Source organism: Halichoeres trimaculatus, unplaced genomic scaffold (assembly GCF_033239565.1).
Source record: "Halichoeres trimaculatus isolate MK-OKI-2021-1 unplaced genomic scaffold, fHalTri1.1 fHalTri1_scaffold_13, whole genome shotgun sequence".
In the NCBI taxonomy this organism is placed as follows: domain Eukaryota; kingdom Metazoa; phylum Chordata; class Actinopteri; order Labriformes; family Labridae; genus Halichoeres; species Halichoeres trimaculatus.
This window is the reverse complement of record NW_027437191.1, coordinates 12380168-12406932: the sequence shown is the minus strand read 5'-3', so window position 1 is coordinate 12406932 and position 26765 is coordinate 12380168. Positions and strand designations below refer to the sequence as shown.

Sequence of the window (26765 nt, the reverse complement as noted above, 5' to 3'; positions counted from 1 at the left end):
GGAGAAGAAAAAAAAGACATGGCTCAGCTCGGTCTCTGAGTGGTCAGCCACAGCCTCCTCATCGCGGCCTCCGCCAGTGATCCTCTCTTTTTTCTTTTCTTTTTTTTCAATTTTATGTAATCACAACTTGGAGAGCTATTTTTAATGTGTGTTTATGTTGTGCGTACGCCATTTGATATTAAACATTTCCCCTTATTACTTAAAGGCTGACTTTATTTTCCCTCAAAGCTGTGACTCCAAAAACAGCTGTCCAGACACCACAAAAAAGAAGCCCGAAGTCACTGGAAGATGTAGACCCCGCCGCTGGAGTCCAGAAGAAAAATATCTACTTTTCATTAAGACTATACCGTACCGTACTTTACCAAACAATTCACATAGAACATCAACATCCTCTTGGCAACTCAGCGTCGTAGATTATGTTTCGACACGTCTATACGTTTTGGACCGTGTTGAAGCAAAGCCCTCCATGACCGTTGCTCGGCTCTGTGGTCACAGGTCATCGTCCCGCCTCAGCAGCGCTGTAAGGAGATATTTACGTTCACACCAGCGTTGCAGCCGCCAACAGAAGCTGATTGCAAGTGGTGTTTGTTTCCAATGAAAGCACGTTAATTCAGGCTCGGCCGCAGTGTAAACTACCTTGGCATTTTACAGATGTCGCCTGTTAAAGTGAATCACTGTACCTGCCTGTTTGCCCCGAACGGGCCGTTCTGATGCTTCGCCAGGGAGAGTACACAACACGGGCCAAAAGGGCTATTAATAAGCCCTTCCTTTTCTAATACTGTAATACCTCCATGTGTGTAATGTCTGCTCTGGGCTAATTATGTCACGTCATTTTTAGCCTCGGCAGAGAGACGGACACAGACAGCCTCAGTCTGAGTTAATTTTAACTCATCTTAGGTGTCATTATGCCCAAAATATCCCCAGAAATGCTTTTTTTGCTAGAATTAATGAAAAAACAAAAGTCTACCGCCAAGTTCATGTGCTGCAACAAAGAAAGGAAACAGCTTACTGTATCCTACAGCACACACACACCATGTTAATAGCATGTGTAATTCTGAGCATGTTCCAACACATGATACCTCTATTATGTTTCTGTGAGAGCTTGAGATAACAAAGCTAGTCCATTTGAAGGTGTGTGGTCCGAAGTGGTAGAGAGAGAAAGTGTCTGGCAGGGTGGGCCATCGAACCACAGTCCTCAGGGCAGACCTTGGCCAGAGCCCAGAGTACGGCCAGGCTCTTCAGCTACACACACACACACACACACACACACACACACACACACACACAGGCAGTGCTGAGTGTAGTGTACGGCCACCAGTGGAGAAGCAGTAATGAATGAAATATTATATTCCACATCATATTCCAGCATTAAACATTATTACCTTCATATAAAAGCATGTTTTTGACAGCAAGGAATACATATATTACAAAATTGTCTATGCAGCAAAATGAAGACCCGTCAAAGCTGGAGGTACTTCCAGTACAAATATTCCTTTTTTGTTAGAAACCAGTCCATGCATTGCCTTTACACAGACATGAAGTCCAAATAATCCACCTATTTAATTTAATTTAGTCCAAACTAAGAAAATCACTTTAGAAAGGAGTTTACCAACTGAAAAATAACTATGTGCATATTTGTGTTTCTGCATCTTTTCTGGACTAGACCTGCGGTGAGTTAAATTAAATTTCCCATCTGATTTTTAGCCATGAGAAGCGATCATGGTAGAGGTTCCAGAGATAGAAATGATTTATTTGGTTTTCTTAAGGTGGTTGAATTGCTGTCCTCACCAAAAGCTGGGAAAGTAAAACAGCATTTGGCCAGTTTGAGCTAAACTTTGTGACCATATCTTCGGAAAATATCATGCATCTCGTGTAATTCCTCTCCCTCCAGTTCTTCCGCAATTCACGCCGAGATATCTGAGACTGCAACATCATCATAACTCAGATTTTCACCATCAAGGTTGTTTATGACATACCGTGCCACCCAAGAAGTTATGCCTCCTGCCATATGCACGAGGTTTGACATTCGTGCTTTATTTTTTCATTCAATATTTTAGATTCAGTCACGATGTGCAAATTATATTCCCATCAAACTGTGTGTGATTTACTGCGGCTCGGCTGAACACACTGCGGTGCTGCACTCTGTCCTAAAGTTTAATGTTTCTGACAGCAAGGCTTCCATTCCCAATAACTTTCAAAGTGTTTATACATGACCTTAAATATTATTCTTCACTTCAGTATCAGGTACCAAACTAATCTGTATGCGCATTCTGCCTGTCTGATTGTGCATACAAAACAAATAGCCAAACAATTATTAAGGGAGACTTTAAAGGAAAAAGATTTAGATAAATCCATCCCAGACATGGTTGACTGTATTAAAGTTTGAATATTTACTGTGTGCTGTGAGATTCAGTGTGTTTTCAGCATCTGAATAGCCTCTCCCTAAGGATTCTGTAACATGTGCTGCAGCTCCAGAGGCATGTTCTTGTTTTAGACAGCAAATATTTACAAAGCAGCGAGCCAAGGAAAATGTCTCACCGGACAAAAATAAGGTAGGTGGCAAAGGCTTGTGGAAATGCTGTTGTGCTGTGGAATTTGGGGATTGTTTGTTTTTCATGTTTGACATTTTATTTTATTTTTTACTTTTATTATATTAACTATGAAAAGTTAATAGAGAGTTACAATGCAGGAGACTGAATTATAAAAAGTGACAGCTTGCTTAGTTTTATCATATAAACAGGTAGGGCTTTATTTTTTTGTTCCTTCTTATCTCACACAAAGAAGTGTACATTTTTCATCAAAGTCTATTTGTCCATTTATTTTATTTTTCGTGTCAGGAAAATAAGGTACAACAAATGTGTAAAAAACTAAATACTTGCCACCTTATGGTTAACTCATCATTTGTTGTAGAAATGCTGTTTCAGCACTAAATGTATCAGAGCAAAATCATTCCACTGCATGCACATTTTAATGTCTCAGATGAGTATTTGACTGTGAATTTTTTTTAATATCCTCTTCCTCTTCTTTTTCTCTTAAAAATGCAAAATATTAATTATAATATCAAAGATTTTTTAGGGTCAGTTTAGTTCAGTTCAATCCTTCACCGATTGTGCAGAGGCCACAGTTGGATCAAGTAGCCTTGTTTTAGATGTAATTCTTGTTATCACCATACCAGAGCTTAGATTTTAGCACATTGGTTGTTAGACAGTCACTAAAATTTTACAAAACAATTTTATTTTAAAAGTCTAATTTTCTCTTTTCTTTGTTTTCATTAGCTGTGCTCACTCTGTTAACTTTATCTCCATGTAACTCGACCCCTGCTGCTGACTCTTGCACTCATGGCACATTTTGATGTTAATAAGCTGTGGTAATTAATGTAAGAATAATAGACTGTTACTTTTTAATGCATGTGGTTTGAAAAAATGTTAGAAACTTTGACATCCCTACTCCCTCTCTGGTTTCCTACTCATTCTACTGTCACATCCTCTAAATACAAGCAACAGCAAAAGAATGACAACTCATAAGAAACTTGTTGAAATAATGACACGTGCAAATTGAGTTAATTAAAATAATTGCTGTGCAAATTAACTTCAGTGTGAAGTCGTTTGAAAATTATATTTTAAAAAGCGAAAACTTGGGTTTGTGAACTATCTCTGAACAATGTAGATACCTCAGAAATGAAGTGATTCTCACCATGTGTTGTGTTGATAGAGCACTTGAAACACTCAGCAGAAGAATGTTTGAATTAAAGTGGACCGCCCCTTTAAATAAAGGGAGGTAATTAAACAGTGAAAGCCGTATGACTAATTTAAAGGTAGTTTTGATTGGCAGCAGTAAATCATGAGAAGACAACCCGAGGCAGTTTTTTTTTCTCTGTGCTGCTTAGTCATACTTGCCCAGTGGCCAGTATCAAGCTGGCTGCCGTACTCCAACTCTCTCCAACCTGACTGAACTCCCCGCTTCATTCCACACATTCCCCGTCTTCTCTACGAACACCCAGTCTGTGTTTTTGATGTGTTGAAACAAACACCTCCGATGGCTGATCAAAGACGAGCCGTGATGTGTGAGGGCGTGTGCCGCGTACCTGCGTGCGTGGGAATCTGAGCGTGTGATGATTCACGTTAAGTTGTCATGAGCTGCCTGTGTCTCCCCCCCTTCACGCTGCCAGGGTTACTCTTGCAGCGAGTTTGTGTGTTTTTTGTGCATGTCTCCAATTGTTTGTGAGGCATCCCTGTCATAAAAATGAAAGGTGGCCATAATTTACAGCCTTTTACAGGAATCAACACCCTATGATGCAAAAGATGAAAATTACTGGACTTTGAGTAGAGATATTTATGGCGTCAGGGTTAATCTTTTAATCATTCAAGTTGTAATTTATAAGCTTATGAAAAAGTGTTGATTTTAAGTTACATAAGACAACAGCAAACAACAAGGGTGCACTGCTAACAGAATGTGATAACCAATGCTAGCCAAATGACAAGAAAACAGCGTTTTACTCTGGGTGATGTGTGTTTTTTATGACTGCTCCAGCTCCCAAAAGGTACTCTCTGTTCACCAAAACTAAATTCCTTTTGTCAACATTGGCACTGGCAAGGATAAACCAGCGTTAGAACATCTCTAGTAATAACTTCAACACCAAAGAGAGTACTGTTTTTGACACAGCGAGTGTGAAATGGGAGAAATACACTCGCTGAAAACATGAAAACTCCAGTCTGCAGAAGTGACACTGAAGCAGCACACTCCTCTGTAAATAAGCAGTTTCACACCACCTCCGCTTTCTCCATACACACTCACACACATTCACCCAGCCGTTATGTCTCTCTCTTTCTCTCTTCGGCACATGCAAACACAGACAAACACACACACACACACACACACACACACACACACACACACACACACACACACACACACACACACACCCAGTCTCACACCAGCAGCCAGCCAGCCAGCCTTTTGCTCCTCACTCACACCCTCAAATCTTACCAAACTCAGCTCTCCCTGCTCAGAGGCAGACAGGAGCAGCACAGCAGCCTGTGAGAGGGGTTTAGGGAAGGAGCAGAGAAACACAGAGAAGGAGGGAGGGAGGGAGGTGGGAGAGGAGTAGAGAGAGAGAGAGCTGTTCCCCATATGCTGAGGAGAGGAGGCATGGGCGGTTGAACAAGCTGCCCCCACTGAAGCCCTCCTGACTCATGGGAGAGTCAGAGCTCGATCCCCCAGAGAGCCTGGAAACGCCGCCGAACCACGCGTAAGAGGGAGAGACAGAGAGCAGGAGGGGAGCCAGAGAGGAGAGAAAAAAGTCAAGAGGAGGAAGAGGAGAGGAGAGGGAAGAAAGCCACAACGGTAGGCTGTCCCACTCGACTGCTGTGCCGTGATGACGTCAGGGGTCATGTGACCGAGGCTTCTCCAGTGACGGCACATGGAGGGCAGGAAAGAGACGAGTTTTAAAGCTGGTGCCTTTTGGGTTGTGTGAGGGCTCTGCTCGCCTCCCAAACAACCACAGAACCACAGACGTGCGGCTCGGGGTTGGTGTTTGAGGGCGACCCGGAGTGTAAATGGTTAATCGTCGCGGGCCAGCACCAGTCACAGGGACGGCGCTAAGCGAGTAAGTACGTTCCAACCACACTCGCCAAGCAAGCAAGTCCGACACCATCTGATCTATCCGCAAAGGCGATATTTGCCTCTGCAATTTTTTTCTCTATAAAACCAGACCTGGTTGTTACTTGTGGTCATCTGAATAGTTGATTCGTAAAAAGCATGTCTTGTGGATGGCTTTTTCCATTTTTTTCTTCATGACACGCTGCTCGCTCTTGGTTTAGGACGAGTCAAGGGTCACGGAAACCACAGAGGAACAAAAGTGGGGCTTGCTGCAACCAGAGGCAGCTATGGCATCTAACAGCCTTTTCAGCACAGTGACACCATGTCAACAGAACTTCTTCTGGGGTGAGTACTGCTCCGTGGGGGCTGTTGTGTCTGGAGTTGGGTTGGGGGATCGGGTCATGGGGAGGACTCGGGGTCAGGTGTTGAGGTTTTGGATTGGGGAATTAGGAAGGTTTGGGTAAAGGGGGTAAGTTTCTTGGATGGGATTGAAGGATTTGGGTCCAGATGAGTGGAGGGGATCAGCTGAGGTCATCGAAGACCTGGCTATCCATGTCCAAGCTTTTTGTGGTGGAGGAAAGACCCAACAATCATCAAGGCTTTTTGTGGTGCGCAAACACACAAAAAAAACCTAAAAACCCCGCTCTGCATTTAGCGAATCCAGTATTTACTCTACGCGGTGTTTATAAATATTTCTGAAAGAGGGAGATGACATGTTTGTGCAACATACCCTCAGATTTACAAAGCGATGCCATTGCGGAACCAAAAACAAAAGTATGGGTGATATTTCTGACAAACGTAAACAGACGCTGAACAAGAGAGTTTACAGTCGAGCATTGAAACAAGATGTGGGGATTACCAGATTGTGAGTGTGTTGGGTGTCTGCATTGTGCGTAAGGAAGAAGTATTGATTAGTTTGCCAAGAAAGGTCTGTAATCACTTCCTGAAATTGTTCAGTTGTGTTTCTGTCATTAATTAATCAGCGTCAATTTCCACAGCCTCGAGGGAGCCTTTAATCCACTGACATAAATCCACTCTGAGCAAGAAGTCGCTCCATGTCGACTTCCATTAGAGGAACTTGTAATCTGAAGGAAACAATAATAGCAACACTACACAATCAATTTACACAGATTTATTGTTCAGCACCACAACATAAAATTGGATTTTCTTCACTTTTAATATTTAATCTCTGAAGATTTCAGAAGAAGTCCTTTTTTCCCTCCATGATTGTCAAGTTTTATTGGTGCAAACATTATGTCAAGCTGCTGCCTGGATCCCAAAGAGCATCTTTAGAAAATCAGACCTGTGAACAGTAGCAGAGTCAGCTTAATGGTTTTCAATTACCTATGAAGGCCAACTCTCATGCTCCAGTTTGTGGCCTCTGTTTTGGGTTAGTCTGTATTGTATTGTGACATATTCCTTACACAAACTAATTTAATCAACAATATAAATAATCTTTAGTTTAACCAGATGATTTTTATCATTTCAACAAACAATTGCTCTCCCGTGCGACATAAGAAAAAACTGAGTTTAATAGCTGCCTCCCCTCCTCCTCCACCTCCTCCTCGCTCCGCTCCATAGCCTGCGCTCCTCTGTCCAAATCAAATGTTTAAAAGATGTTTTTAAGAAGTAGCTCCGTGGTCAGACACAGCTGTTCTGGGCTCCGGCTCCGCACAGAAGCAGGGTGGCTCCTTAATGCGCTCTGAAAGCTGGAGAGAGCGCGAGCGTCCTCAACCAATCACCACCACCTATTACCACGTTAACCCCTGACCTCTCGGTGTGTCTCTGGGGTCGCAGCGCAGGGGAGACGAGAAGAGAGGAGCGGAGAGGAGAGGAGCACCGCTGCAGGAAATTGAAAGCATGCTGTGGTGGCAGGGAAAGGCAGAGAGGAGCAGATGTGTACAGATGTTCAGGTGGAGTGACTCACAGCAAAGATAATCGCTGATAGATTCTCGTAAAAGGTATCTTTGCTCAATATTGTGCTGCCGCCCATTGAAGTTGCTCCTGTTTATGATTATCTGGGCTGTAAATCTGTCAGTACAACCACAAAAAGTCCCCCAGACAGCGCAATGTGATTTTGCAAGACCACCAGTGATTTCTGTTGTATTCAAAAATTGAAACAAATAAATGCAGTGTACTGTAAATTATCAGAGCCTGAAAGAATTAGGATAAGACTTGTAAACATTTTGTTTTCTCAGACGAAAAGAGCCGAGTTGAAGCGACGCTGAATCGTTTATCTGCATAAGTGTGATGTTTCTCTTTAAATTTAAAGCATTAGTTTATTTCTATTAAGCTTGATTTAAAGATCATTTCTCTGTTTCTGACAACTCCGTCCATCTGTCGAACAAAAAACTCTGCTCTGGTCTTTCCTTTCTTGTTGATTTTATATTTTTTCTCCGACTTCTCCCGCTCCCATGTTTCTCCTGGATCGTTTTGTCCGGCGTCAGCCAGTTTTCCCTGTGAACACAAGTTACAAAATATTGTTGTGTTAGTTAGAAAGCCACATTACTCCATCCCGTCCATCAGCTTATATTTAAGGACATTTTTAATTTAGCCTGAGCGTTTCATCCCTAGTGATAAATTGAGCTGACTTGTGGGAGTGGGCACATATTCTAAATTGAAAAAAGGGGTCTCATTAAAATTTGTCTTGGCATTTACATCAAGCAGTTTCATTTAATTGCCTCAAATACATTTTTTTTATAACTCCTCCTCAGACTGGCAGATCCGATGGGGAGGGTAGAGTAATCTTCAACATGTGTGGCACCCACTCAACCACCGTGCCTCTCAGGGGAACATTTAAATGCCTCTTTTCTCTATTACAAAGTTCATTACATATAGACAATTAAGTCATGGGAGCAATTATCGTTCGGTTTGCAGAAAACAAAATGTAGAAACCGTCCGATCCAAATCAACACGATCAACAGAGAAAACAGGGTAACGTGGGTAAATATCTGAAGACTCTGGGCGGAAAACTTTCCCCAAAAGAAAATCTCTGATAATTTGCAGGGGGAAACCGTATATGTATTCAAGAAAGGCAGCTTCTGTTGCATAAGTGTTGCCTTAGATCTAACCACAGGCCTGCTTCTTGGAGACATCTTAAAAGTGAACCAGACATCCCACCCTCCTCCCTCCGTGGCCAGGGAGAGACGTGTAGCCCACTCATCAATAGGTAATTTGAAAGAGCCCGGGGGGGAAAATGTGAGCGCTTCACTAGCCGCTACTGTGCAGAGAAGACTCTTCCCCTTAACTCCCAGCTCAAAGGAACTCTATTTAGCGATGCTTAATTGTACCTCTGAGGCAAACATGTTATTTAATCCCAGCAGGGTCATACTGATGGAGTAAAGCGGTGTTGTGTGTGTGTTTTTGCTCCACGCTGGCTATTAGGACTTATTAGTGCTGGAGGTGCACATTAGTCTGTGTAATTCCTGCAGGTAATCACTGGAGGCTCCGAGTTAATGTGATCACTGTTTAATCAAAGATAGATTAATTGCTCTGTGTTTTCATTCATATGCACGAACAGTGAGTGTTTGGTTGAGGTTGATTATGGCCTTAAAGAGGCTGTAGGCAGTTATTAAGGTCCAAAGGAGAGTTTCATTGGAACTCTATAACCTGTGATTTCAATGGCCTGAAATACGTCTTTCCCACTATGTCTCTAATGTGAGAGATGAGGGGAAAGTTGTCTGCGTTTTTCTTTGAATTAGTCGAGAGATTCCTGGGTCAAAAAGCATCTCTTAGTCGCCGTAGTTTGTAAACTGATGCAAAAGTTGAACAATACATAAAAAAGAGTGTGGCATTATACCAGAAATCAAGAAGAACTCTGATTTCAAGGCTGTCTTATCTCATCAACAACCCCCTGTACAATATTTGCCTCTCCTCCTTCCAGTGGTAGCGGTGAGGAGTTATTTAAACATGGCAGAAAAGGGCTGCAGTGCGAGATCGCGTTCACTCCTGTAACACAGAGACTGCATCAACAAACGGAGCGTTTAGTGCAAATACTCACAAGGCTCCGCGTGTGTATTGTCCCGTCTTTTATCCCTTCATGCAGTGGCTTGGGGGCTAATTACACTGTTATGATAAGGCAACCTGCCAATTGACTGTGCTTACTGCAGGTTTCTGTCTACTTACACTGTTGATAATAGACTCAAGAACAATCGTCTTGTATGTTTAACACTTTGAGCACTAACATCTCTGCTCTCCCCCTTCATAAATCAATGCAAACGTCTCATATCTTCGCAGTGTTTACCCAACAGTCATGCCAAATTGGTGTGTATTTTTTGGACGCTGCTGCACACCCCCACCGCAGTATGCATATCTTTGATTCTTTAACACACCATAATTACCAGGTAGCTTAATGCTGTTGCGTTAGCCAGCGAAGCTTTTAATGCTGCGCATTTTCACACTTAACAAGATCCCTTCATCCATTTCAGTTGCATCATGCTGGGAGAATTACCGTTATCCGATATAAGCCCTCAGAGAGGAAGTAACTACCTAACACTTAGAAAATTGGTCTATCTTGGAAGCGGTTCTGCCTAATGAAACAGAACACCAGTATTGTAACCCTGATTCATATACCTCCTCCACTCTTTTCCTGTCTTCTCTTCTCCCCCCTCCATCAATCACCTGTGTTTCATTTTCCTTATTTAAGTCCAAAGTTGGCTTTCCACAGAGCTGATACAGCACTCCACAAGAAACCTGCACAGCATTGTTAAGCTTGTACTTTACTCCGATATGGCGTCTCTTCATGTTTCTACAAGGGGGGAAATATGAAGTGTCAAGGCTCCTGGATGTTTGGGTTCAGCCCGTAACGACGTGAGTGAGAGCGCGGCCGCAGCACCTACACAAGGCCCTACCTGTTCGGCCCCCACCCCTAAAGAAAAGGGCAGGTTTTTCCCCTTGTTGGTTTAATCTTAAAGGAATGTGGTATCCCCTCTGACTCAGGCCAAACTCCTGAATACATAAACCTACTTAACAGCAGGTCAGGAAAAGAGCAGCAAGAGGTTGGACGTGTTGGATGTATTTTTTGAGGCGTTTCTGATTATTTATACGAGGCAATACAAACAGTAAATCACCCGAGTGTGAACATAAAAAGGGAGAAAGGTGCAAGAAGATGAGTGAAGGTGCATTAAAGAGTTAAAGTGTGCTGTGACTGTGATCAATAGCTTGGCAGCAGCTCAGAGGAGCTGTCTGAGGGGATAAGTGCTCCCTGTTACAACGTGTTTCCAGACATTCACTTTCTCACCAGTCACACACACTCGTATACAGTTTGTCATTCAGCAAAAAGAGGAAGAAAAAGTCATTTTATAGGTGAGTTTTGTGTGAAAAATACCAGAATTATCACAGTCAGGTTCCTTTAGCACAGGTATAGCACAGTAGTGTGTGTATGAGTGTGTAGAGGTGTCTGTGACAGGAAGATCTGTCCGCTTGATTAATGCTCTCACTCAAACTGGCACCTGGAACCAATCCCCCCCTCTCCTGTCGCCCCCATCTCATGTGTGCGTGTGTGTGTGTGTGTGTGTGTGTGTGTGTGTGTGTGTGTGTGTGTGTGTGTGTGTGTGTGTGTGTGTGTGTGTGCATTCCTTATACTGTGCCTTCAGAGAGGCTGAGTGTGGGTGTTGAGCAGGAGGCGCAGATGGGACCAGAGGACTCAGAGCGGAAGAAAAGAAAGGTGTGCACAGTGAAGAGAACAATAGCTGGACGTGCAGTGGAGGGTATGGGGTGTCATTAATAACACACAGGCCCCATCTCCTAATTTGCTCAAATTACCTGCCCACACATCGGGCCCCCTGCCAGCGCAGAGGTGTGAACACAGCAGATCAAATACACCTGAAAATCAAAGTGCCCACCCACTCGGCAACGCCCACACGGCCCTTTTATGGTGGCCTGACAGCTCAGAGCATGTGTTGAAGAAAAGGGGTTCAAGTTTGCTCTTTAATGTGAGGGTGAGGGGTAAAGTGTGAGAAATTAGAGAGTTAAAGAGCAACATTAAAAGGAAGGAAGAGAGAAGAGTAAAGGAGACAGAGGCAGAGATATGACACAAAAGGAAGGATCAGCTTGCACTCTTGAGGCATCCAGTAAGGGACCGACTCTTTCAAACCACCTCCCATATGGCACCGCGGGGGTGGCCATTTACCATCATCCACCCTCCTCTCCTTCCCTTTCCTTCCTTCTCCTCCTTTCCCCTTATGTCCTCCCTCCATCCTTCCCCTCCCACCCACGCTTCCAGGAAAAAGGCGATGACAAACGTGACGAGGCGGCAATGCTTTGGTCACCACAATAATCAGAACAGAGTCACCAGCACCACCTGTGACAAACATGCACACACACCAACATGTGTGTGTGTGTGTCTGTGTGTGTGTGCGCTTAGAGACACTGACATGAAATATGCCCCAGAGACACAAAAGGGGCCAGGGGAGTGTGTGTAGGTGTGTTTGGTGGGATGCTAGTCTTTGAACTTTGATATTGACAAGTCTCTGGGGAGGAGAGGGGAGCTAGAAATGTTAGATCTCATTTGTTAAGTGGCCTCGAGAGAGAAGAAAGAAAGAAAGAAAGAAAGAAAGAAGAAAGAAAGAAAGAAAGAAAGAAAAGGTGAAGAAGTACTGCAGATAACAGGGATCAAGAGCTAAAACTTTGGAGGTTACACTGATAATTATGACTGCCTCATAAAGCCATAGTGTGTTGCAAACATTCAGACATTTAAACCGTTATTTAATGTATTTGTTACCAATTATAATCCTCCCTGTAAACAGTTGTTTAATTAGTTAATGAGTATTGACAAAGCAGCTGTAATCATATCCAATTATACATAATTACAGAGTTCAAATAAGGCATGGATTAACCATTAATCATCCTCATGCTGCTTTAAAGCTAGAAGAAATGAAGCCTCCCAAGCTCAGAGATTCATTTTTACCTCTTTCATGATTCACTCTTCATTTTACAGTTCAAAATCTGTCACTGGGGATAGTACGTTACTCTGAAAGAGACTGAAATATTTGTGCTTTTGTGGAAAGAAGATGTTAAAAATAAGGGTAAATTGTTGCATTTTAAGTAGAGATAGACCGATACGGATTTTTGGGGGCCAATACCGAGACTGGTTATTAGTAGTCAAGGAGACCAATAACCAATATTTGAAGCCGATATTAATTTACTGTCAAAGTGAGAATATTGGCGTAAAAGATTTTGAATAATACAAACTCCAACACTTAACTGCATTTAATGCCTTCAAGCATGTGTTTATTTAACAGCTCCCAGGCTCAGCAGCATGTTTTATAAAGTTGAATGAAAACTTAATAAAAATAAAGAGCTAAAGTTTTCTACAGTAAATAAAATTTTTCAAAGTTTCTATGTAACTGCAATAAAACTGGACAGAATTGAGTTTGTGCTGCCTTTTACAGGCGTGTAATGCAGTTGAATTAATTTTCTGTTTGGTTTAACAGGACTGATTTTAAATGACCATCTAGGGCTTCAATAGTTTAGACAGGGAGAACTATTGTGCAGAGAAGCATCAGAGCCAAAACAACACAGTTTTGAATGGGTTTCATATCGGCAGTAGAATTTTAAAAAAAAAAGGAAGATGCCGATATGCCTCAAAATGCCAAATATCGGCCCCGATAATCGGCCTATCCCTTATTTAAAGTAACACTCATGATCAGTATTTTGAATGTAAACCTGTTGACACAAATTTCATAGAAAATATTTATTTAAAATCTTCTCTAAACTCTATTAGTAGAGGAATGCTAAACAGAAGTTAAAGCTCCTGTGAGAGACTTTCAGTTTATGGTCATTTTGGCGCCCCCTGTGGACAAAGCAGTACCTCTTTACCCCTGATTTAGCACGGTAGATGCAACATCTGTTTTCCTAACATAAAAATGTATCTGCTTCACTTTAACTCAATTAAAGTGCCTGGTCAAAGGCTGCTTCGGTGGTCTGTAGTTGATAAATTGTACTGACACCTACTCCTGCCAGCAGCTTTAAACAGTACTAATAATTACACTGAGCAAGCCCATCCTGAAGTTGATAGTCTGGTTTGTTTTTGTATGTCATAAAAAGGCATCATTTTTAGTTTCCAGCTTTAAAAATGTCCTTTTATCTGTTAAGAACCACACCTGCCTTTCTTATTTTTTTAATAAGTGTTAACAAATTTCTTAAAAATGGGGTGAAATAAAAAGTTATCAGTTAGGTTTTCTGTCCTACAACTTTTTTTCTCATGCTCAGAAGTCTGTATAACTCCAGCAGTGAGAAAAAAAAGGAAAGTTTCGAGCCATTTCTGCTGCTACAGCACTGTTACAAAACTGCAAAATCCCCTACGTTACACTTCAGGTTGTTTTCAAAGCTCTCCTGTGTGACTGAGGCTGGCATCTTTGGAGAACTTGTAGCTGCTGTGTTTTTTTGTCGATCTCTGTGCTGTTCCAGTTTACACATTGTCAATCCAATCACACTGCTCCGACACGCTGCTCTGTCTGATCAAAGATTGCTCACATACGTACTGACTGATCCTCGCCCGAGTACACTTTCAGTCTGGAGTTGAATCCTGTCACTCACTCAGACAGCTGCCCGCTTACAGTCGTCTGTAGTTCATTTTGTTGTCGCAGTTTAAAGTTTTCCGTCAACTGTTGCGCTCTTCAGTCTTTTTTTGTCTCTCCCCAAAGGAAATAGGTCTCTCTTTTTTCTCCTTTCTGGATTGCGACCAATAACAGGCCTTTTCCACTTCGCTTCTCCTCCTGCTGAATGAGCAAAGGAGGATCCCAAAGGAGCGGGAATATTTTATTAGAGTGATATTTTGAAAGTTCCTCTCCCTCTCCGTCTTTCTTCCTCTCTCGTGACGGAAATTTAGGATGCTGCAACATTTCTGTCTGATTGTGTGTATGTGTGTGTGTGAAGAAAACAGCTCACGCAGAGCAAAGACAATTCAAAGTTACAGCTAAATGACAGGCTGCGAGGCTCCGCTCTTTTGAATTGCATTGTTTTCTTTTCATTCCTGCTCGGGAGGAGGATCGGTGAAAATGAAAAAGAAAGCCCAATTGGGACAGAAAGCGAGCAGTTTAGTCTCAGGAGAATTACTCTTGGCACAAACAAAAATAGCAGTCATTTTCTGCTGACAAACACTTTTTAATGTGAGGGTGTTTTTGTGTGAAGTTGGGCTCTTTGTGTTGACTTATTTATGACAAAGCTACCATTTCAGGAGAGAAGAGGTTGTGTATGTGTGTTGTAGCTCTGGTTTACTGTAGCCTGAAGGTGTGTGAGTATAATAAGGAAATGACAGAGTTTGGGGTTTAATTGGAGGCACAGGCTCCTTTAGAAATAAAAAATTCATCTGGAAATATTCTAATTTAAGAAAAAGTGTCGTCATAATTTTCTTTACAGCGCCCACACACAACTTTACCTTTGCATTTCTCAAGAAGAAATGTCACTTTCACATAAATACTGCATTACACACACGATTTCACCCACACACACACATGCACACTCAGCCAGACAGATACACACGCCCTTTTCCTGCAGGACCCTGCAGATGCAGCAGAAACAGTCGAGTTGGTCTCTCTGGTAAACAAACAGTGAGAGGCTGCTGGGAGTCTTCACTGGGCCTCCAAATTATAGCCCGGTTAACCAAAGTCTCAGAGCCAGCCCCTTTACTGCTACACACACATCTCATCACATCACATGCACACACACACACACACAGGCTGTGCACATTAAAGGCACCATAGAGGAACACTTTAAAAGCACATACACAATCAGGTTCTAATGGGACCTTGTCTGCGCTGCAGTTGAGCCAAGGGTAAAAGATTTTATAGACATAAGAGAGACTGAGAAGGAAGCAGACCCTGAGGGCCGATCATAAATATTACCCAATCATCAAGCTCTCAGTGTGAGGCAATTACTGATGAAAAAGAATCTGTGGCCATGTAAACACAGCTTTAATGTTTACAGCCTTTAACCCTGTACACAACGTATCAGGACTTTAAGGTTTCTGGACTGCTAGGAGCAGATTTTCTCAGCCTGAGGGATGGTTCAGGGAGCTTTGTTAAGTGGATTTGTGGTTTATAAGTGTTTTATTTTGCAGGAAAACTGCTTAAAGAAGCACCAATGTGGTGGAATACACTACTTTAGCAAGAGGAGGCCGGATTGTTAAAGAGCTTCTTTAATTGTCTGTAAATGAGTTCTGCAACTACTGGGGACACTTTTCAGTCTCTGGAGGACTCCAGAACATACCAGAGTGATCTATGACGCCATTAAATCCAGTTAAAACATTTAAGGCGATCAGTTCTCGCAAAATGATTTGCCGTAAATCTCGTGCTTCCAGGGTGACAGTATATTCCAAGCGGACGATTTAATTGTCAGCTAGAGACCACATCCCAACAGCCTCGTTGCCAGAGAGATTTTATGTGTGCGTGATGTTAAAATTCTCTGCTTAGCTATCATGCAACACCACAGAGTAGATTGTGTTTGAAGGACAGCGTTTCACAACATAACTGATGTTACCCGTGGGACTCAGCAGTCGAGGAGTCTCCCCGATCAGGACTCCACTCAGGCGCTAAAACTCTGGCGACATCCGAGGCTCAGTGAGGGGCAGGGCAGACTCGACATGAAAGCGCCCCGTCCTGGAATAACCAGCAAGTTCTGAGTAAAAATGTGGAAAAAACAGGGTCATGGGTCACACAATCAGACAATAGGCATTTATCTTTTGTGAAATCGTGCTTTCCCAAAAACATCCATGTTTCCTTTCGTTGAACCCTCTTTTCCAAAGATGGCTGGAACTGATTTTGTCTGAGGACGTCTCAGGCTGAAAGCCCTGAAAGTGAACTCCCTCCAACCTCCTTTTTTATCCTCCTTTACACCCCCACCTTGTTGTGAGTCATCTCTGACCAGTAGCCTAATAGGCCCAGTCTAATTACAGGCTAAGGTTCTCAGCAAAGGCCCATCTGAGTGCTGCATCAGCGGTGACACTCTCCACTTCATTTAACTCATTCAGCGCACAGCATCACACACATCAAGCAAGACCTTGAAATTTCAAAAACCAAGGCTTCCTAGGGGCCGTTTTGATGCTGAAATGGTTTGGAATTGGATCTAGTATGTGTGGCTCAAGGTTGCAGAGTTCAGACCCAGGGTTTTGGAGCAGCTCCGAGCTGGACTGAGATCAGGACGAGATCAGGAAAGAGAGAAAGAAAAGCAAGATCCAAACCCTCGGAAGTTGAGCCCTGCTGCTTCATGAACGCCCAGTGCTGCGGCTGCACGCTGTTCCTGCCCACCACTGTTGTTTTATTTCCTGTTTATCTGATTGGCTGTTGAGCCAGTGTGGGGCACGCTGACTGACAGACTGACAGGTTTGACGATGATTGCCCCCGTGAAGTAGTGGCGAAGAAATGCCACGATTCAACTGGAGGGTTTACAATAAAGGTTCACTTTCCGTCCGTAAAATTCATCATACATGGTCCGTGTAGGTCTCCAAGAGAAACAAATAGTATATTTAATATATTTTAATGCTCTATATGGTCCATTTCAAGGTGTGGGTTCACAGAGTCTGTTTATGTCTGCGTTCAATTGAGCATCCATAACAGACTCTTCCCCCTCCGTCTTCTTTACATCACTTTAGATCTGACGCACCTTTACTCCACCCCACCTCTGTCCATAGACATACAAACAGTTTTACATCCTGTCGCCTTTCATTCTCTCCCCATCCCCAGCCACTGTCCTCTGCGCCTTTCCTTCCTCAATCCTCCAAACAGGAGCAGTGGAAACGGCCCAGTGATAGCTGATAGCCCCCCTGCGAGTGCTCGTCTGGGCCGCTGCTTGCTCTGCCTCTCGCCTTGCAGTCACTCTCTGGATATCGCCTGTTCCTCTCCACCTCACATAAATCATCTTCGATCCTACGACACAGACGGGGAGAACAGAGAGAAATCTCTCCCTATAAATCTGGTATTAGTTTTACCTCGCATAATGAACACAGGGGCCAAATGGCCCCGGATACATGAGAACAGCATGTCTTGCAGATGTACTATAAATATTTTGATACTAGCCGGCTAGTTTGCAGAGGGGAAGTAGACCGGTGAAATACACAGAGGAAGGGAAAAGTGTAAAGTGGAATGTTGGCCTAGCCTGGGTGTCTGTATTGTCTTTAGCACCTACAGAGGGTCTGAGTCCAAGAAAAACGCTCTTTACACGGTTCCTGTTCCCAGCCGCGGTCCGGTACCACTCCTGGATACGCTGCGTTTCCTTCAAGCAAATCCTTCAAACTGGTCTCTGAGGAGGGGGGCTCATTGTGTGATTAATTGCACGATTGGACCTGATTGAGTGATAGATGGTTTGAAGGGAAAACCAGCACGCCTTCGGGGACACTCCAGGGCGACTGAGTCTGGGAAAGACGGCTCGCTGGAGGGTTTGATGGGTGGAACGGCTGAATTATAGTGAAGCCTAATAATAGCACAGCTAATGACACAAAAGCTGCACAGAGAGGGGAGACCAGAAAACGCCTGATGGCTTTTACGATATTGTGTTGCAGATCTGCAAAGACAAAGTCTAACATACACACTCGCTTTTGAAAAAAACTGAACTCTCCCATATTTTGGCGTGTTTCTGGCATCAGCCCCGGGCACTGTCACCCTACCCCATCAAAGAGCTGCACACAGAAACGCTACAAATACACTGTTACGCATGCTGTGACAGCAGGTGGTGTGTGACACGTCAACATCTGAAAGCTCTCTGGCACTGGCAGAGAGAGTTCTCAGCTCTGTTCCCCCAGTGGCTCAGATCTATCATTGGGTCTCTTTAATGGCAGCCTTCGTCACATATTACTGCTTTATTTTCTCCCCTCCATCTCCCTGCCCACAGAAGTTCCTTTTTGTTCCTATTTTTAAGTACAAGTGATCTCAATTAGGGACCTCCATGAAGGCGGTAGGCGGCAGACAGTCAGAGCAATAAGAGTAGAGAGGAAATTGTCTTTATACCCCCTCCTCCCTCCCTCCTTCTCTACCCTCCTGCCACAAGCATCGAGCAGCCGCCCCCTCCATGTCTCCATCTCTTTCCATGCTGCTCTGTGCCATTTCAAAAACAGAGTGAAATATGAAAGAAAACTCTGCATCTCTGTTTCCTGAGCAGAAAGATATACACTAAACTCTAAAGGCACAGCCGCCTTACAGACGGATACAGACTTGGATTACACTCAATGAAAATGGTCGCTGATATGCAGCACACACACCACAAAACGTGCCGTCCTCTTCCTCGCAGTTCACAGTGATGTCACAGGCTTGGTGACAAACAGTCATTAAGGGCTTAGCTGTGATCTGGGATCAGTGCGTGGATGTGAGGTTGCATCGATGAGGTCACGGGGAGTAAAGTTTCTCCTGTCGTCATCATCCTCCTCTGTCGGCTAGCTTGTTCAGTAATTATCTGCCCTGTTGGCCGGCGATCAGCCCAAGTCTAACTAGCTGACGGTCAGTCTAGTTTTGTGGCTTCTCTCTGTTCTCCTGGTAGGCTCGCTTGATTGGCTGGTAGACTGGATCCTTGGCTCTGTCGCTGCCGAGCCTGGTGGGCTCACTGATTGGTTAGCTGGCAGACCCGGTCGGCTGGTGGTCTGCCAAACATGGAAACATCCCGTTAGAGTTGAAACAGCCTGGGCCTCGTCACAGCGCTCCTCTAGAAGGCTATAATTAAGCGTCTTGAAAAATGCAGCGCTGTGAAATGTAGCCTTAATCCTGCGTCTAAAGTGGCTGTACTTTTCCTCTTGAATGATGAGAGTGTTTGCTTTTGCAAAGGAGGAAAGAGCAGCATCTCTCTCTTATTTTCATTATTTTTCTTTGTGGAGGAGTCAAAAATATGGTTATCTTCAACAGAAGTGTAAACATGTGAACGCAAACTGTTGCACCTGACTGTTGTTGCACACTTGAGCATAAACACTGAGCTTTAAACGTCCTGTAATCTTTCCTAATGAGGTGTTAATAATATGGATGGATGGGTTTCTAAACTTGTGTTTGAACGTGTCAAGAGAGATGTAATGAAGCTGACAGTTATAAAAGAGCAAGGAGGATAGAAAAACTTTGGAGTGTGTGTGTGTGTGTGTGTGTGTGGGTGTGTGTGTGTGCACATAGAGGCGGTTCACACAGTCTTTGTCGTCCCAAGTGGGACTGGGAACAGAAACTTTTATTACACGCTTGATATCTCGACAGGAAAATTAGTCAAAGAGTTGTCAGCTGAGTTTAATTTTTATTGGAGACAAATAATTGAAACTGAGCAGCAGAAATACAATATTACCATAAATCATAAAGTGCACATCCTGCTCACTGTGGTATACTGTGGTTCTTCACTGTTAGCGACTTCTCCTACTGTGCAATGACTCCAAGCCAGTGTAACACAGTAGATGAATAATACCAGAGCTGAGGGAGGCGATCCAGCTGTGCACCAGGCGAGCAGCCGCCACACTGAACCAGCAGCTTTATGCTCCATTCATTACTTCATAACATTAAATCTGTTAATACCAAGCGGGTAGGTCAGACTTTCAAAAAGTCCAACAGTGCGTGAGAGTTCCAGCGATCACATTCAATCAAAAGTTGATTTTAGACGGGGTTTAATCCAGGACACTCAAGCAGGGAAGTGGGATTTTTTGATTAAACTGCGTGTTCTGGCACATTAACGCCTTCTCTTGTGTCTCCTTCACATCTCCGAGACATCAAACGATAGATTCGAAACTCCGAGGTCGCCCTACCTCTAACTGACAGAGAGCCAGACAGCAGGCCGCACTGAGCAAACGCGGGCGTATCCTGTAGGGAGCTGGAAGACAGATGCTGGACGTTCAGCGGGGAGGCAAAGCGGAGTCAGATGAGACAAACACTCTTTGATGAGCCGAGTTGTTGGGGGTTTTTGTCACGACTACACAGGAGTGAGGAGCTGAGGGGGCGCGCTTTGAGGCCTTGAATCAGGCTGGGCGAATCATGAGGCTGTTCCTGCCTTTCCTTCTGATGGGCCACTGAGTGCAGAGAGTCTGAATTTATGACTCTTTCACAGAAAGTGGTTCACAAAATTAAATTCCAGTTCAGATTTCATTCAAAATAATGTCGAACACATATGCGTTTAAAATAATTAGCCTGATTGAATTGATGGACTGAAATGGACTCAGAGGTTGTTATTATTTCAGCCGTAACATTTCCTAAATTAAATTCCTCTACAACATTAAGGATGTTTTCCACATTACAGCAAATGTATTCAGCGGTGAAAAAGTGATATTATCTAAGCTGAAACTCAACTCTGTTGGAATAACCAGCTCCACGGTCCTTGCAAGGCCATGTTTATCACTATTACAGATTTAATTACTACTATTCACATTTATCCATCCATGAATTGTTAGTTGATCTTTGAGAATGTTGGACAATGTGAACCATATTTCTGCTGTTTGGGGCACATGGAGGGGAAGTGTAACTCAATCACTCTTTTTTTTTTCCTCCTCCTCCCCGTCCACATGACGAGGTGCCAGATGCGTGTCAGTGCTTTTAGACTTTATATATATCCCTCCCACATCCTCACACACTCACATAGGCGAGCGCTAACAGACATGCACTCATGTGCACACCCATGTACTGTCATACTTATGAAACACAAGAAGTCAAGTTATTTTAAGTCACTTTTAGGCTCAAGTTCTTTTTTTAAAAAACACAGAAATCTTTTTGTAAAAAGTACAAGACCATATCCAAGTTTATGACATAAAAACAATCTGCAAAATAACCCCCGACAGGACCCAAATAACCGGACAGCTGTGCCTCCCAGTAGTCCCTTTTTATTTAGAAACAGGCCAGAAGTATCAAAGGCCTTTGTCTTTAAGTCGAGCTGCAATAAAAGCCTGTTTGGGAGCAACGGAAAAGGAACACAGAGTAGCTGCTGTGTGATGTGGCACTCGAAACAGACTCGTTGGGAGACTGATGGGTAATCAGGGCGGAGAGCGGTGGGTTGAGGGTGGGTGATGAGAGCCGGCTGAGATATGGAGTCTGTCAGAGGGTAGATGATGCCCTCTACAGTAGACTCAGGAGGGGCAGACGACACAGGCCTGCTCACTGAATGAAGTCAACGCAGCAACCACTAAAACAAGACGTTTGAAACATTTCAGGCCTGTAATGAAAACATCCAATTATTTTTGTTCAAATGAGATACAGCTCACTGTGAGGGGTTGTTATTTTCAAGGGTGTGAGATGTTTGATTTGCTGAGAATATGTGATTTTCTGTGTTTGTTGTTTTTGGATAGCTTTGGAAAATGAGTAATTTGCAAGATGGAATTCTCCTTTTTTTTTTGTTGTTTTTGTTTTTTTTTGTGTGTGTGTGTGTTGTAAATGTAAACGGTTCCTTTTTAAGAGTAGTGCCCAAGTTTTTTAGTTTTGTTTTAATAGATAGAACTTGGTTGATTTTTAATTCTTACTAAAGGTATCAAACAGGCTGTGAGGGTTTATTATTTTTGTAGGTTGTTGGAGAATTATTTCTGTTGCTTTGTTGTGTAAATTGTTTCAGTATTTACTTTTGTAGACTTAAAGATATTTTTGACACCTTTTACAGCAGCATTTATTAGAAGCTCACATGCCTTTTGAAAAAAAAAAAATCTGCAAAGGAAATAATGTTACTAAGTGCATTCAGGGGAGTAACACCTCATTCCTTTATTATTATAGGAGTTCATTTTAAATAGAAGTCTTAGGACGCATTAAAGGGGCATGCACAAATAAATAAAAACACTTTATATTTTTTTTTTAAATGCAGATGTCCGTTTCTTTCCCCACAGTCTGGGGTATCCATATTAACTGTGCGTAATTACGCATCGTGGAAATCAGACTCGTCTTTTGGCGTGAATATGCTCTATGCAAAAAATGAAACAGTCGCTATGTGAATGTTTTACAAGCTGCATGAAACATCTAAAATTAAAACATGATTAAATGGAGTTTTAGAAACTGCCCCCAGCTCTCAAGCAGCCGCCACATGTGTAGTGGAACATAAATTAGAGCCGGTGTTAAGTAGAATACCTGTACACCTGCACAACAGCTCTCCCCTGCGACCGAGTGAAACCCTACCCCAGCGCCTCTACCTGACTCACCGCTCTCCGGTGACTCGCTCACTCCTTTACTTTGGAGTGGAGCTCACTTCTCACCCGGGCTCGGCTCCCTAAGCACTCTTCAGACGCGCACATTGTCAGGACGTTAGTTGTAACATAACGCGGACTGACGGACAGATGGAGTTACTGACTGGACTTGACCGTCCCCGGCAGAGTTAGGAGTGCGCGGAGGGTCCAGGGGAGCGGTATCATGTGGGTATGTAAAGCGGGCTGTGTGAGACACTGAAAACAGACAGGGAGAAAGGCGTTAAACATAACTCCATGTGTGTTTCATGAAGGTACAGACCTGACACGGAGACCTGTCCGCTCGTCTATACAGGCGTGATAGATTATGGCAGAGGGAATGGATCTGACTCCAGACACCACGTGTTGGAGTCGCATCAGCGCAATAATTGCTGGGCGCTCGAGCTATATAAACCACAAAAAGCCTGCGCACGGGAAACCCCGACCTCCAAACACTAACCACATTTACGGCTACAAAAACGGGATTCTATTTGCGCCTCCTTCATCTCACCGGTGCTGATTTTTTCCCCCCGATTTCATCAACCTTTTTAACCCTAAATACAAAACCTGCGGCGCGACCGAGAGACTTCACGGAAAACGTGTACCATTTTCAGGCGTCTCTGGGTTATAAATAGCTCTATTAAGTATTGTTAAAGCGTATTCCTTTGACTTTGAAACTTTTTTTGTGTGTACATAGCCTGCGGGCTTTCAGAAAGCCTTTCAGTTTGGCACAAAGACTTCAATGACGCACCTGGGGCAGCGCTTTGACTCCTCACTAAAGGAAGACAGACAAAAACTTTTTTGAGCATCTGGGTCGGCTGTTCCATTTTAGACCTGCTTTTTTTGTAATCGTATAGCCCGTTACGCGCTCGGACATTTATTTCATGTTATTTTTATCCACACACGAGCAACTACGCCTGCGTTATGGCGCATGGACGCTTCCCCAGAGAAGTTTGAAAAAAAGAGCTTGTCATTTAAAACATCATCAAGTTTTTGAGGGTTGTTTTTCTTGTCGGGGAAGTATATTTTATTTCGTTTGAAGGCGCCCACTAAAGTTTGTAGTGGAGAGGGTTTTGAAACGCGGTGTGCGCTCGCGAAGTCCCATTTTCCGTTGGCAGTCGCGCTGAGGTTCAGCGAGCAGCGCCGCACAGTGCGAGTTTGTCAGAGAGGAAAGGAGAGACAGAAAGAGAGGAGCTGGAGAGACTTTGGTGCCGTTTCTGATAATCCACGCTGTTGTGATGCGAATTCCCGTAGATCCCAGCGCCAGTCGGAGGTTCAGTCCGCCGTCCAACAGCCTCCAGCCTGTCCCAGGGAAGATGAACGATGTGAGCTCTCCAACCGGGCAGCCGGACGCGGCGGCGGCGGTGCCAAGACTGCGTCCCCACGAAAACCGCAGCATGGCCGAGATCATCGCCGACCACCCGGCCGAGCTGGTCCGGACCGACAGCCCCAACTTTCTGTGCTCGGTCCTGCCCTCCCACTGGCGGTGCAACAAGACGCTGCCTGTCGCCTTTAAGGTGAGTGCCGTCTCTGTCATGTGCTGCTGAGTTAGAGACCGCAGAGTGAGTCGGTCTTCCATGTAACACAAACAACCGCTAAATTAGTCAAATACATGCAGTTTTTAACCGAGCATAGCACCTTTTTCTGTTAAAACAGCAGTCCTTCTCTTTTTACACGTTTTAATTTTATGTGTCTGTTTGTTTTTGTTTATTTCGATATTTTATGTCTTGCTCCTCGTGTCCTTCCGCCAGTCCTCATAGATTTGGCATGCTGTCTGAACACGATATTAGTTTACTCTAAATATATTCAAATAGCCTCAGCCGCTTTTTGACTAACTTCCACATAAATATCCAAAAGTATGTGATTAAAACTTAACAGCATCAAAGCTACAACGTTAGAGGCCTGTAAATATGATGCAGATTGAACATGAATGAGTCACGTGTTTATGAAGGTTTTAAAAACAAACAAAAAACTGTTTAGGAAAAATTATTTAACATTTAAAATTACATTATTTATTTTGGTACCTTAAGAGACCTCCTACTTGGGGAGTAATTCCACAATAAAAGCCTTTTCCTAGCTTATTGTTTACAGTTCTTTCTACCCAGAAATGACTTACATGTGTTGAGGATTTATAAAAAGAAGACTTTTCACATTAAATATATGTTACAAAATGTTGTGGCCTGTTTTTCTAACTGATTGATGCTTATGCTTAATTAATTTAGACTGCAGTTTTTGAATTTTTACTGAAAACAGAAGAAAGAAAAAAGGTCCCCAGACATCAAACCAGCAAAATAAAAAAAAAGCAAAGTCTAATTACATCGTAGGCCTCTCAGTGTCTCTGAAGCCCTGACACTTTTCTGCTCCCATGATAATTCACGCGAAAGGCCCTATTAATTACTTGACAGATTTGATTCAAAGGATGGATCAAAGAAACACCAAAGTGGAAATTTGTGGCTAAAGCTTTGGCTCCAAATCAAATGTGACACATTTTAAAATATATGCGTTATTTAACCGTTCTTATTACCACAGCTCTGTAATTATTGCAGCTCTGTAGGCCTACTCACAACGCTTTTATCGTCATCCAGGGATCTAAATGATAACATAACAAGGCCCTGCTGCTTTTGTTTTTTTTTTTATGACAAAGTGAGGCTGAATTAAACTCATCTGTCAACAGGATTTTAGGGAGGATGGTGTGATGTTAAACAGGCTTGTTATGCAAGCTGCATTTATTATTTTTCCAGAGAAATTAGTAATTATCCAAGATTCAATGTCGCTCAGCTTTTGGCTTCAATTCTGAAGGAATTCCTCTATTGATCTTTTGTTTTCTAAAAGCATTCTTCCAATTTCTTTTATCACAAACAGAGGCAAAAATATGTGTCCGCATTTCATAGATGGAAGTCATTTTAACCTCCTCTTGGAGTCATGTGTTTTTCCTTAACAGCTTTGTTTTATATAATTTCTCATTTTCTGTTCTCTGGTCTTTGCACTCAACAGGTGGTCGCTCTGGGAGACATACCTGATGGGACAGTGGTCACAGTAATGGCGGGAAATGATGAGAACTACTCGGCAGAGCTGAGGAACGCCTCAGGTGTGATGAAGAACCAAGTGGCTCGTTTCAACGACCTGCGCTTCGTGGGCCGCAGTGGCCGAGGTGAGACCTGAAACACTCTCTGAGCTGTGTGCGCGGTACAGCTCAGCAGGAGCTATTAGGTTCAGTGGATTAGTGGTCACACTCCCGTCATGATAACCACATAATGATCTCTAACTCTGAGCTCAAATCCCACCGTCGCTCCCCTTAAACCTCAGGGTTGAATGAAGTAGCGTTGCTCTTTTTTAATGAGGTTCCTTGATTTATTTGTTTTGAGACAGAAAAGCTATTTAAAGATCTTCTGGACTTTCAAACATGACTTTAGACAGAGACAGCTGTGAGTAAGTGTTGAATGAAAAAGTCTTTTTTTTTCTTTCCTTTTCACAACGTTCACCTGACATGACCCTGCTCAGTTCAGCACTATTTACATGATGGGTGGTGCTGCAGCCTCGCTGCTGATCACTCTGCACACATCCTCAGGCTGTCAGGCACAGAGGCAGAAGCGCCCTCCTATTGGGTCAAAAAGCATTCCCAGAATATTTGGCATGGCCAAGGCGCGACTCTTTGCATCATTAACTGCCTTGTCACTAAGGCGTCTTATTTATGATTTCAGATTTGGCACCAAGGATGTGCTCTCACCCTCTCCAAACAGACTGGAAATATTCTCTTTGACTCTTTTATTTTCTACATGTCTCACAAAACGGCGGTCGCCTGCCATAAGTTGATGGTGATAAGCGCTGTCAGCACATTCATCTGTGACTTTTCCTCTCAGTTTCCTCCGGTTAAGAAAAAAAAGCGAGGAAGCAGAAGCAGTGAGGATGGAGATAAAATAAGAGCAGTGGAGGTATGGCGGCTTGTCGTCAGAGATCTTGCATGCAGCTCTCTGCTTTGACACAGAATCTAGTCACAGGAAGTGACATAGGAGCCTGAGGAGATCAGACTACGGGTCTGAAATGAACACCAGGCAGTGACAGAGATAAGTACAAGCAGAGCAAACTGATA

General features: G+C 43.3%; 1 protein-coding gene across 1 annotated transcript in view; it reads left to right on the top strand.

Moving 5' to 3' along the window:
- Positions 1 to 5175: 5175 nt before the first annotated feature.
- Positions 5176 to 26765, top strand: part of runx2b (RUNX family transcription factor 2b) — a 43303-nt gene continuing 21713 nt past the window's right edge. The window contains exons 1-4 of the mRNA XM_074685129.1: positions 5176 to 5605; positions 5820 to 5943; positions 23930 to 24192; positions 25670 to 25826. Coding sequence (XP_074541230.1) covers positions 5886 to 5943; positions 23930 to 24192; positions 25670 to 25826 — 478 coding nt within the window. The 5' untranslated portion in view covers positions 5176 to 5605; positions 5820 to 5885. The remainder of the gene's footprint in view (positions 5606 to 5819; positions 5944 to 23929; positions 24193 to 25669; positions 25827 to 26765) is intronic.